Below are 12,643 nucleotides of genomic sequence, written 5' to 3'. Positions count from 1 at the left end.
TGATTCACCTTTATCCCTATGAAAAACACCCAGTGACAGGGTCCAAGGGAATGACCTGAAGTTGTGTCAGGGGAGGTTTAGGCTGGATATCAGGAAAAGATTCATCCCCAGGGGGTGGTGGGGCACTGATAGGGCTCCCCAGGGCAGTGGTCATGGCACCAAGGCTGCCAGAGCTCCAGGAATGTTTGGATAATGCTCTGAGACAAAGGGTGGGAATTCTGGGTATCTGTGCAGGGCCAGGAGTTGGACTGGATCTTTGTGGGTCCCTTAAAGCTCAGGATATTATGTAATTCTGAGTTTAATCTCTTTCAGGGGCAAGGGAAACAGACTACCCTGCAGGAGAAGGGTCCCAGGAAGCAGATTCCAGCCAAGTGGACAAATCCTCCTTGTGTGGCAGTATGACCAGCAACAGCTCTGCTGAGACCGACAGCCTGCTGGGGGGCATCACTGTGGTGGGATGCACTGCTGAGGGTCTCATGGGGGCTCCTGGTGCCCACGACACCAATGGGGCCTCCCCTGTGGCAGAGAAACAGTCAGGTATGTGATAAACATTGCAGGTGTGTCAGGGCTGGCCAAGCACCTCAAGATGCAGCTGGAAATAAGTGGTGCAACTGCTGAGGTTAACAGTGTGTAAGCTGTGATAACATAAACTCTCTGTAAATCTGTAAATTGTAGCTGAAAAAGTGGTGAAGGTGACATGAAATGGGAATTGGCGGCTGCTTTTTGCAGGTACTTTTGAGAGAATTCTTGTTTCTGCTCTAGAGAGAGATTTTAATGTAGTATTTGAAATGCAGATGTTGTCAGAGAGTGACTAAAATAAATGCCTTGGATTTTGTCAAGTCTTAATAGAGATTTAAGCGAAACTGATTATTTCATAGACATTAATACTTTTTTTTTTTTTGTCATATGGCCTGCAGAGCTGTATGGTGATATGATTGTCAATGGACACGTGCTGGTTGGCCTTGTTTACTGCTGTCCTAGTTAATAATTTAATGGCCAGTCTGAGCCATCAGTCACTGGGTTGATACTTAAAAGTTCATTTGACATTTGTTTATACAGTGCAACCTGCTAAAATTTGGGCATTTCTGGTGTGATGTTTTTTGATTCTGATGTGGAGATTGTAACTGTCTGGCTATAACAGCTATTCATTTTAGTTTTAAGTATTGAGTTCTGGCTGTTTTAAACAATAGCAAATTCTATCGCAGTTGTTAAAAAGTTTTTCAAATTTGTTTATTTCATAGATATTGCAGCTGAAAATAATTCAGTAGATGAGAACATTCCAACGGCAGAGGAGGCAACAGAAGCAACAGAAGTCAATGCAGGGACAGGAGAAGATACAGCTGATAGTGCACAAACTGGAGTCTACACAGAGCATGTCTTTACAGATCCCTTGGGAGTGCAGCATACAATGGAGGCATCTCCAGTGTATCAGCCTAAGTACCTAGTCACAGTCCTTATACCTCTTAAAATGTATTTAACAAAAGAAGTATAATGTTCGTAGGCACATAGCATGGAGACAAAATGACTACTTTTTTTTCCTTTTTAAGTGTGTTGAGGTTTATATAAGTAGTCTTGGTACAAGACTGTGCTTTGTGACTCTCTTCTGCCATTCCCCAGAGGTAATAATACTGACAGGTTTGAATGGAATCTAGTTTTCCCTGTAAAAATAGATGTCCACTTGAAGAAATTCATGGTTATTGAGGTTTTCATCTGTATTGTACTTTCATGTGTGGTTACTGTGTTTTTAAGCATCTCATGTACTCCAAAAGCCAGTGTAGGAACTCTTAGTAGTGAGGTAAACACATGGCTTACAGCCTGAGTAATCTGTGCAGTTCATTAAATGTATTTTAACTGGTGTTTTTTTCTAGTACTGAGTCAGAATTATATAAGGATGTTGCAGTTCTGCCAAATGAGCAAGATCTAGTGAGAGAAGAAGCACAGAAAATGAGTAGCCTTTTACCGACCATGTGGCTTGGAGCACAGAATGGATGGTAAGGAAGTACTAATCTTGTTATATTTATTTATAATAATTACTTTAAACTTGCTTCTTGTGCCCACAGGCTTGATAACCGTCTCGAGTCAAGATTAAGCACAGGATGATCTCAAGAGAGCCAAAACCTTGAATGCTTTGCTGCAGTTTTTAGGCATTGCAGAATTCAAATGAAGTATTGTAGGTGGTTAGCAAGTCCTTTTTTGTTAGATAACACTTCTGCAGAGAAGTTCTAGATTTTTTTTGTATTCAAAGAAATTGTTGTGGTCTGTTAATTACATAATTTTCAATATTTTAGTATGCTAGAAAAACGTATTGTAATTTTTACTGCAGATGGATCCACAAGGGAGTTTGTAATGCTTTAGGCCTCTGAAAAAGCCATTCTGCTGCTCATGTAGTTCTTCCTTTCAGTGTATACATAATTTCCAGTGGAAGATGAAAACTTGCCTTCCCTTTGATTGTGGATTTCAGTTTATAAGAGTTTTGCTTGTGGTTGTTTTTGTCTGGTAGTGCTTTTAATCCCTCCTGATTTGTCTTTGCAGCCTGTATGTTCATTCGTCAGTGGCCCAATGGAGGAAATGTGTTCATGCCATTAAACTTAAAGATTCTATTCTCAGTATTGTGTAAGTCCTTAAAGAATGTCTTGTGAATCATAATGAATTTCTGTTAAAATACTTTCCAAAGTAGTTTTATATTTCCTTCTCAGATATTGGGAATGTCAGTTGCCGTAACTGCCTGCACGCTCTTTGAGGGACAATGAAAACTTCTGGGGAGTAAGGAAAATAAAATGAATCTTGTACCTGTTGGAAGTACATAGGCCAAAGGATGAGCTGTAGCTATGCAAAACAGTTATACGTTGCTATTTTTGCTGTTTTCTTCAGGCATTGTAACCAGATATATTTCAATCTCTCTGAACTGGATTTTGATCCCTTGTTACATCCCTTCTCTTGAGCTATATTGTAGAAATCAAAACACTGGGGCTAATAAAAAATGACTGTAAAATATATGCTGAAATATGAAATGCTTATAGCTAGTTTTAAATTTGCCTTCTGAGCAGAGCAGTCTAACAGAGTGTGTTGTTGTGCCTCCTTTTTCCTCAGACATGTCAAAGGAATAGTCTTGGTTGCACTGGCAGATGGGACGCTTGCGATCTTTCACCGGGGAGTTGGTAAGGATTCTGTTGCATCTGGAAACCGGGGAATTTTTAACAGTAGTCAGGAAAGAAATGTGCCATTTACAAGTAATGTTTTGATAATGTATTCCCCAATGACCTTTTTCTGGGTTGTCATGAGAAATATTTCTTGTTATTTCAGTTGCAGATTCAAGTTCTGTTTTTGCACTTTTGTGGTGTATTCATGGAGTATTTTCTTACTCTGAAATGGAGAATGGGATAGATCTGCTAAATAGGAAAAAGCCATCTGAAAGTCTGCTTTGATCATCATCTCTCTTGCATTTTCATTATGCTCAATAATAATGTCTTCTGTTTTATTAGTGATAAAAATTGTCTTTGGGCAAGTACTTCAATGAGAATTTTGTAAGCATCCCTTCAGAATTTCTGCCCAAACTGCTTCTGAACCAGCTCCATTCTACAGCCTCCAGAAATAGGACCTGGTGGGGAAGGTCTTACTATGAGCAACTGGAACTTACCTATTAGCTTGTTTTTCCACCCTATTCTTTCATCTTTCCCTTGTGATGCTTAAATCCTTGTGCTCAGCATTTAAAAGAATTTTAAAAGTTGCACAACACTAATGCAAATACTGGAAAAGATGCAGCTAGGATGAAGTTGTTTTTAGTGGTTTTGTTTTGTTTATTTTTTTAAAACTCACTGCAGTGGTTTTAAAAGCCTCTCTAGTGAATGTCATTGATCTGTGGCCTTAATTCAGTCTACAGAAGAATTTTAATTGGTGTTGAATGACAAAATTTAGTATGCTTTTAGTAGATTTCAGGTGCCTTTTTTAAGATCTTGCAGCATATTTTAAAAAAATCTGCACTGGCCAACACTTCTATGTTCAGCCAAGCAGCAGGTGCCTGGTGCTGTGTGGGAAGCTGTTTGTTTTCACAGGTACTGGTCCTAGTCAAGCAGAGCCTGTAGCACAGGGGTAACCTGCTGATTTAAAAATGTTTTGCTGGATTTTTAACTTGAATCATTGTACATCTTTATTTTTTAAAACAGGTAGCTTTTGGGATGTTAGTTGCTGTTCTTTTAATGAGGAGCCTAGCCATAAACTTGTACAGATTTACCCAGATTATTACAATGCTTTAAAAAAATTAGACTTTTAACATAGTTGCTTGTACTTCTAAATTTTCCTTAAACTATACACAGGTTCCTGTGAGTTTTACTTTTTTTTCTTCCTGTTTTTGCAGATGGTCAGTGGGATTTGTCAAACTATCACCTCCTGGACCTGGGCCGGCCACACCACTCCATCCGGTGCATGACAGTGGTACATGACAAGGTCTGGTGTGGCTACAGGAACAAAATCTATGTTGTTCAACCAAAGGCCATGAAAATAGAGGTAAGTTCCAATGGTGATTAAAATAATTAAGTGTTATGTTTTAATGCTGCAGCTCAGACTCCAGAGTAACTCCAGAAACATCTGTTTTCATCAGTACGGAAACCGGCTACCTAGCAAATTTGTTTTATGAAATAGTTGTTTTGGAAGACTTAACACTATGATGAGACAGTTCTCACTTACTGAAACCAGTTTTTGGGAGATTTAGTTCTCCACTTTTGGCTGGCCAGAAATTGGAAATCCTTGTGCAGAGCAGGGGCTGTAAGGCCAGTTCCCAGCTTATTCTGTGTGCCTCATTTTGTTCTCCACCCATGTGCAGAGGTTTGTAAGTGTTAATTTGGAATGTACTCTCCTTCCAGTTAGAGAATAGTTTATGCAAGGTGTGTGAGCTAATGTTTTATCTGCAGTGTTTAGTCTGTCATCTTAAGAGCAGAAAGTGGCTGAGGTTTCTGCAAGCCTTGAGCAATATAAGTGCTTCAGCCTCCTGCTAATTGGCCTGAGGCATGGGCCAGGCCTTGGAGGGTGACTGCTCAGCTCTTCTGAAAATATCAATCACCCAATAATAACCTGCTTTTGTGAAGAAGACTATAAATATATATGGGAAAACTGAAATGAAGTTCATATAAAAGTGAAATGGATTGTTTTGCTGGTGGACAGTGTGTACTTCGCACAGGTGAGGTTGTTTATGAGTCAGTCATGATGGAACAAGGAAGAAAGACACTTTTTGGGCACATGTACTTTGTGCTGTGGCACAAAAATGGCTCCAAAATGGCTCCAGGTTCAAGGGAGACAGAAGCTGGAGCAGGCTGGGATTAGATATGTAAATGAAGACCGAGTAAGAAATTACAGCTTTGAGATCACACTCGGGGATTTTAGAGCTATTTGTAACTGAGCTAAACACTGTCTGTGATCTTGCAAATCAGAGGGTTATGCTTGATTGAAAATTGCCAGTTTAGACTGTATGAGAGTTACAGAGAAACCTTTCTTACTCTTCCCTTTGTTTTACTTTCTGATTTGAACCCCAATGTTTCATAGAAGTCCTTTGATGCCCACCCAAGGAGGGAGAGCCAAGTGAGGCAGCTGGCATGGGTGGGGGATGGGGTGTGGGTGTCCATCCGCCTGGACTCCACCCTGCGCCTCTACCATGCCCACACTTACCAGCACCTGCAGGATGTGGACATTGAGCCCTATGTAAGCAAAATGCTTGGTAAGTTCCCAGGAAAAACTGGTGTGTTCTTGCTGTCTGCAGCTTTCTTTTCCTGCTAGAGATCAGGCAGTTCTCACTGCAGATTTGGGGTAAAGGTGGGTGGAAAGGCCGGTTAAAATCAGTTTGGGCAAACTTGAATCTGGAAGTAGAAGCCTAAGTCAGTCTGTGAAGCGTGATGGGGGTGATGGGTCATCTGTTACAGTCTGTTGACCTTACCTGGTGTGTAAAGTGTCCTTAAAAACTCATAACTAATGAGGAAAATGGTGGTTGAGTAGGGCAGGCACCAATAGAGACACTACAATCTTTCTCTTTTTATATACTGATACATTTTTTTATAGCTAAAAAATGGGAAGAATCTATTACCTGCCTGGAAACTTGCCTATTTTTTCAAAAAAACCCCTTGAGATAGGAAAATTTTATTGCTGTTGAACCTAGTAAGCTTTCTGATTTTTTTCATTAGTATCTGTATAAGAGCAGTTTGACCACATGCATTACACAACAAATACAGGTAAGGCTCTGGGAAATCCTTCACAAGTCACTGCTGTGCATTGCACAATGGCTGGTGTCGAGCCTTCTGCTCCCCTCATCATGCTAACAAATAAGAAATTAATTTTAATGGATTACAAACCACTATCTTTTATCTGTAAACTCTTTTTTTTGCTTGTTTTAAAAGCTGCTAAGCCCCAAAAGATTTTACTGTGCAGCATTAAGGACCTTTTTTGCTTTCTTATAGCTAATGTTAGACTCTTGAAGTATAGAATCTCAGTTTAATTATAGTGTTGTACTGTAGCCTTCTAGGTTATCTTTGCAACTTAAATGTGCTCCTCTACTTTGTTTCTGTCAGAAGTGGGTGGGAATTACTTGTCTGTGTGATTTGGGAGTTGGATTTAAGATTCTCTGTTGTAGAACTAAAATTATTCTTGCTTATAATTTTTGATGAAAAGCATCTTTCGTTTTTAGGTACTGGTAAACTGGGATTCTCATTTGTGAGAATCACAGCACTTATGGTGTCTTGTAATCGTTTATGGGTAGGAACAGGAAATGGTGTCATCATCTCCATTCCATTAACAGAAAGTAAGTAAAATATCAATGAATAGCACTGTGCAATATGCTGTAGGCATAAAAAAAAAAAAAAAAAAGAGTATTAAACACCACTCAGGTGCTTGCTAATGGATAGAAAGCTTCACTGCCAGGTCTGACTCTTTCAGGTTTGTAGCAGATCAGGTCTGTGTGATGTTTAGCACCTATATCTGTGTATGTGGTTACAATTACCCTGAGAAAACAACACATCTCCAGAATCTTCTGTACTGCTGTTTGAGCAGAGTTAGCTTGAATCAAAGGGACACTTTGAAGCCTTAGAGGTGTTCTGAGCATTAGCAGCAGTGATAGAAGTTCATTGCTTATACAAGACATCATTAGTTTTCTAACTAATGTTATTTTTGATTGCCATATGATCACAAAATACATTTTTCTTTGATTTGAGCATGTTGTTGTTGTTGATAATACAATTTGATTTGCTTTAGTTCTTGAGAATTCATCACAAAGTGAATATAAAGGACTGGAACAGAAGTAGCAAAGACTGCTTTAAAGGACACATTCAGAGTTACAGGAACTGTAAATACATTCAAACAGGGCATTAACATCCAGGTCAAATTCCAGTCATGTAGATCCTGCTTTTTGCTTAATAACAGACCCCAGACTCTTGTCATAGGTTGAAACTAATTGAGGGCAGTTGAATCTCAGGAGAAAAGAACAGCTCAAGGGCAAATCAAATCTTAAACAGGTAAAGCTTGGGAAGAATCTGTGTAAATTGATTGCATTTAAACAATAAAAAAAAAACCTCAACACTTGTGCCTGAGACTAACGTTATAACAGGTGGACAGAAGTTTCAGAAAATAAAATGTAGACCTATGGTAGTCCTAATTGTACTGTTGTTACTTAGAAAATAGTGCAGTCTAACAGGTGAAGTTTTAGGGTGATTTAATAGTGAAAACTCTTCATGTTGTATCTGCTTTGTTGATCAGCAAACACATGCATTGTTTCTCATGTTGTTCCATCGCATTGTTCATCCATTGAGTAACTGTCTTTTTTTTTTGCATGAATGTACTAAGGAAGGACAGAGTTCCTGTCATGAATTTTGAGACACTTTAAATCATGCTTTCAAAAATTATAGCTCTTAATTTGCATCAAGCTTAATTTAACATTTCCAGATGAGTTTGTTTTGAACCAGGAGTGAACATGAAGAAATCCCTATTAAAGCTGTTCAGTTGTGTTTCATTTCTTTTGGTTGGTTGTGGGTCAGAACAGCCTTCAGGGGCTAGCCTGATAGTGAGGCTGAGAACCTTGATGAGAAATAGTAATAAAAAAGTCACATCCTTGCATGAGCAGTGGCATCTCTCAATCCCCTGGGTCTTAATAGCAGGGCAGCAGATGATGTTCCAAAAGGGTACTTGAAAACATGAGTCATTCTATATTATTCTGGAGCCTCCTGCCAAGGAAAGAGAGAAAGGGGAAATGTTGCTAATCAATAATAAAAATACGTGACAGTGCTTTTGTGGTCTATTTTGTATTGAAACTTCTATAGTAAGATGCTGTTCTTTGTGACTTTTGATTGAACCTTCTGTAATTAAATACCTATTGGGTTTTTTAGGAGCTAAAATTTTAAGCTCTACCTTATCAAAAACCAAAATATGAGTGGTGGGTTCTCATTAATCCTTCTCCTCTGCTGTCATACCTATCCATTTCCCCTTTCCTCCTTTCTCACTAGCTGTAATCCTCCACCAGGGACGTTTACTGGGGCTGCGGGGTAAGTGCAGATCCTGAACCAAAACCTATTTTCAGGCTTATAATAGCCACTTCCAGGCTGTTTCCCACTCCTTATAGATTTACCCTTTGTATGTTCCTAAATGTTTTTCCACTTGCAGTTACTGCATTGCAGCAGTTTTATGTTTGCTAAATGGCCACCAATCTGCTCAGCAGTTTAGCATATCATCCTGTGTTGCAGCTGAACTCTCATACAGACTTTCTCTTCCAGCCAATGTGATACCACATCTTATAACTTTGTCATTAATCCACATCATGTGCTGTCTTGTTACAAATCACTGTTTCTTTCACTACTTTGATAGTCTTTGGAATGGAGATGGCTTGTATGTCTAGCATGAGTACTTCTCTGGTTTAATGTATTTTAAAACTTCTCAGTAAAATCTAGATGTAGAATGATTATAGGGTAGCTCTTTCATGCCCATAGGTGGCTGTTTCTAGAGAATTTTTGATGGCAAGTGCATACATTATGATTAGTTGGAATGAAACTGTCTTTAATTACATAATTAAGTACATGGAATTTGCTCATACTGAAACACATTAGAGGTACTTACTTTCTATGAAAGATACAGTCCTGTCACAAATTATTTTTTCCCAAAAGTAGGATATTGAAATCTGGTGTTTATGCTAGACTAATAAGAATCCTGCTCCATTTTCTGATGTACTTAAAATAACGAAGCATGCAGTCTTTTTCTTTCCAGCTCTGTCTTGAATTGGCATTGCTGCCCTCCTGTTTAATTTTTATCTAAGTTGGCTTTAGCTTTTAGATGGTACCATAAGGTTTCTTAACAAATAACCACTTCAGCAATTTGTGTTTTGAAGTAGAAAACAACCTCTTCTTTTACAGCCAATAAATCACCAACAGGCTCTGGAAACCGTCCGGGGAGTGTGATCCGTGTGTATGGAGATGAGCACAGTGACAAAGTGACTCCAGGGACATTCATCCCCTACTGTTCCATGGCACATGCACAGCTCTGCTTCCATGGCCACCGGGATGCTGTGAAATTCTTTGTTGCAGTACCAGGTGAGGTTTTGTTACTACCTTCAAAAGAGGTGGGGTTTTTTTTTGTTTGTTTGGTTGTTGTTGTTTTTTCCTTAATTCACTTTGTTTAACTAAGTGTTTAGGCTAAGGTAGCAAGAGTACTCTCAGAAACAATGTATTGTATTTTAATTACAAGACTTGTCTGATTGCTAAGTATGGCCCTGTTTAATGGGAGGAAAAGGGCTTGATCACAAGCAAGGACTTTGCTTCCTTCTGTGAAAAAGGTGCTTTGATAAGTGATCACTTGTCTGTTAAGAAGGCACTCAACTGCTTTAGGCATTGTCATCTAATGATCAAGCACAGGAGATTTTACTCTGAGATAAGGCATAAAAAAGTGTTCTGTTTTTCACCCAGGTCAGGTTATTTGCCCTCAGAGTAGTGGTGGAACAGTTCTCACAGCTGATAAAGAAGCCCAGGAGTCCTTCAACCAGAGTCCCTTAAAATCAGTGTTGGTGATAAGCGGTGGAGAAGGATACATTGACTTCAGAATGGGTAAGAAATCTGAGCTTTAAATACTTCATACTGAAAGGGTATTAACCAGATAATAAATGCTGCTGTAATTGCAGTGAGTGCATTTGTGTGGTCAGTATATACAGTCTTTACCATACACTGCAGGAGTTGGAAGTATTTTTATTCTGTCACACACCTTCAGCTTCTCCTCCTCCTCCCAATAAACCATGACTTTTGAGATGTGAGAGATGATGCTCACTTTTAAAATTTCAAACGTTTATTAAACCTTAACAAAAATACAACAAAAGGACTAAATAAGAAAAAAATACAGCACTGGGAGCAAAGGACTCAACCACCATGTGCTTGTCTACAAAATGGATGCTCTGCCTTTTATACCTCTAGCCCCTCCCAAAGTCTTATCAGTCGGCTCCTTCTTTGTGGAGTTCACTTTCTTACATCTTGATTGGAGGTCAGGTGTTACCATAGTAACAAGCTGACCCTCCCCAAATGCAACTACCAAGGCCATCTTATGATAACAATGCAAGGGGGAGAACATATTACAGTAAGATAACTATACATCTACAAAACTTTTCTTAACATATACATAACATTTACCCCTTAATTGTGAGAGCCAATCATCTCATTACTCATCTATAACAGGGATGACTTTGTAAGAAGGTTTATTTGAAACTCTGCTTTGGAGTCATGTACCACCTTCCTGTTTATGCTTTCAGTCTTTCTTTGGCAGGTTAATCTTCTGTCTCAAACTGCTGGAAAACATGTCCTTAGTATGTAAATAGGCAGACTGACTGAAAACAAGTCATGTTAAGTGAAGAATAGTCAGTGTAAAATTTACTAATTTTTCAGTGGGAAAGAATAAAGTAGATCACTTATCTCTGCATGCCTATCATATTTGATCACTGCTTTTCTTGGATAACACTTTTGCATGATCTAGCCCATAAAAGATTTCTTGTGTAAACATCTGTCTTCTTTTTAATTGAACTCTTTGGGGAAATAAAGTGAGAGCTGTTGTGATTCTGTAGAGACCTTGACAAAAAGTGCATAAAAAGATGTCACAACTCTTGGACCTGCTTTTGACCTTTTGCCTAAATCTGTCTGTAGTCTTTCAAAACCAACCAAACAGCAAAACAACCCACATAAACCATTACAAAGGAAAACCCAGGAAGGCCAGCCCAAATCCTGTCATCCCACTAATCAATGACAAGCAGGTTCCTGGGATGACCGTGATGGATTTCTGTGGGAGACGGGACTGGAGACAGTTCTGTGCCACAGTGCTGTGAGGGCTCAAGTGCTGCAGTCACTCAGGGCAGCTGGAACAGCCACATTCCAAATGCTCGTTTTGCTGTCCCTGTGGCATGATGGCAAAGCTGTGAGCTGAGTGCCAGTGCTGCCTTAGCCCAGCCAGTGCCACATGAGCCCAGCAAACTCTGGGGGTTTGGTCTGTGTTCAGTTCCCTCAGCCCTCCAAAGGAGTCTAACCAGAACAAAAGCCAAAATTCAATTTGACACCTTCCTGAAGGTGTAGGTCAGTTCCTGTTTCCTCTGATTAAGGTGACCTCCTGGATTGATGATCCTGGCTGTTCATGTGCAGTTCAGTGTCACCTTTGGTCCCAGTCAGCTCCTGTCACCCAGAGTTCAGGTGCAGCTACAAAACTGCTCTTCTTTTTGAAGGGCAATAATGGAGAATATGCTCAAGGCTGTCTTTGCCACCATGGGCAGAGTTGTGACAATCTGGAATAACTGGAACAGGAGGAAAGAGTGGGAAAGGTTGACCATAGACATGAATGTTGTGTCGTTTCACATGTGCTCAATTACAGCTCTTGTCCCAGGGCATTTATATGTTTGGGTTTGTCCCAGAACACTTTCTAGTGGCAAAACCATCTCTAAGTCTGCCTGGTAGCTTGCAGATTAGGTTTCTCTACATTAATGAGTTATAAGTAATGAAACATGTGGAATATGGATATTTATGAAACTGCCATTATTTTTTGGGCTAGAAGTAAAGAATATCACCAGCAGAATGCTGGGCTCTGAGATAATTATGCAACACACTCTGTTTACATTCACAGACTTTAATATGTTTTTATATCAGCATATGGCAACACTCTCTTTTTAGTGTTTTTCTTTTCTTGCTGCATGTGGTGTTGATGCTGTTCTGGTTATTGGCTGCCTCAACCAAAGGTGTTTTGTTCCAGGTGATGAAGGAGGAGAATCTGAACTCCTGGGAGAAGCTCTACCGCTTGAACCTTCTGTAGCCAAAGCTGAGAGGAGTCATTTGATAGTGTGGCAAGTCATGTATGGCAGTGAGTGAGACTGTAGGATGCAGTTGGAGACCTTAAAAATGGTGGGGGGGGGTGGGTGGGGGGAAGAAAAAAAATGCTTCTGCATGTCTTTTTTTTATTTTGTGAACCTGTTTCACAACATGATGTTTTGAACATGATGTTGAAGCATTTCTTTGCTGTTTAACTTTATATTGAAACCTGTCATACCTTTAGCTATACAGGAATTAGCTTGTGCTGTTTTGCTGCACCTGTGTTAAATGGAACAGTGTGAGGAAATCAGATGTTTCTCCAGCTGGTGTGCACACCACAGTGAGCAGCTGATACA

At 39.6% G+C, this 12,643-nt stretch overlaps 1 protein-coding gene across 6 annotated transcripts in view; it reads left to right on the top strand.

Annotated features, from left to right (window-relative positions):
- The window catches only part of SPAG9 (sperm associated antigen 9), a 58,291-nt gene extending 45,911 nt beyond the window's left edge, over positions 1 to 12,380 (top strand). For 2 of the 6 annotated variants that reach the window (XM_053994477.1, XM_053994481.1), the window contains 12 exons: positions 313 to 537; positions 1,242 to 1,437; positions 1,869 to 1,991; positions 2,533 to 2,613; positions 3,091 to 3,158; positions 4,355 to 4,503; positions 5,536 to 5,707; positions 6,668 to 6,781; positions 8,475 to 8,513; positions 9,375 to 9,551; positions 9,924 to 10,061; positions 12,232 to 12,380. In XM_053994477.1, coding sequence (XP_053850452.1) covers positions 313 to 537; positions 1,242 to 1,437; positions 1,869 to 1,991; positions 2,533 to 2,613; positions 3,091 to 3,158; positions 4,355 to 4,503; positions 5,536 to 5,707; positions 6,668 to 6,781; positions 8,475 to 8,513; positions 9,375 to 9,551; positions 9,924 to 10,061; positions 12,232 to 12,347 — 1,598 coding nt within the window. In that variant the 3' untranslated portion in view covers positions 12,348 to 12,380. The remainder of the gene's footprint in view (positions 1 to 312; positions 538 to 1,241; positions 1,438 to 1,868; positions 1,992 to 2,532; positions 2,614 to 3,090; positions 3,159 to 4,354; positions 4,504 to 5,535; positions 5,708 to 6,667; positions 6,782 to 8,474; positions 8,514 to 9,374; positions 9,552 to 9,923; positions 10,062 to 12,231) is intronic. The other 4 variants (XM_053994478.1, XM_053994482.1, XM_053994479.1 and 1 more) reach the window with 3 other exon arrangements.
- Positions 12,381 to 12,643: the final 263 nt, after the last annotated feature.

This window comes from Vidua macroura, chromosome 19 (genome assembly GCF_024509145.1).
Source record: "Vidua macroura isolate BioBank_ID:100142 chromosome 19, ASM2450914v1, whole genome shotgun sequence".
NCBI lineage: Eukaryota > Metazoa > Chordata > Aves > Passeriformes > Viduidae > Vidua > Vidua macroura.
Note: the sequence above shows the minus strand (reverse complement) of the source record. Positions and strands in the feature narration are given on the sequence as shown.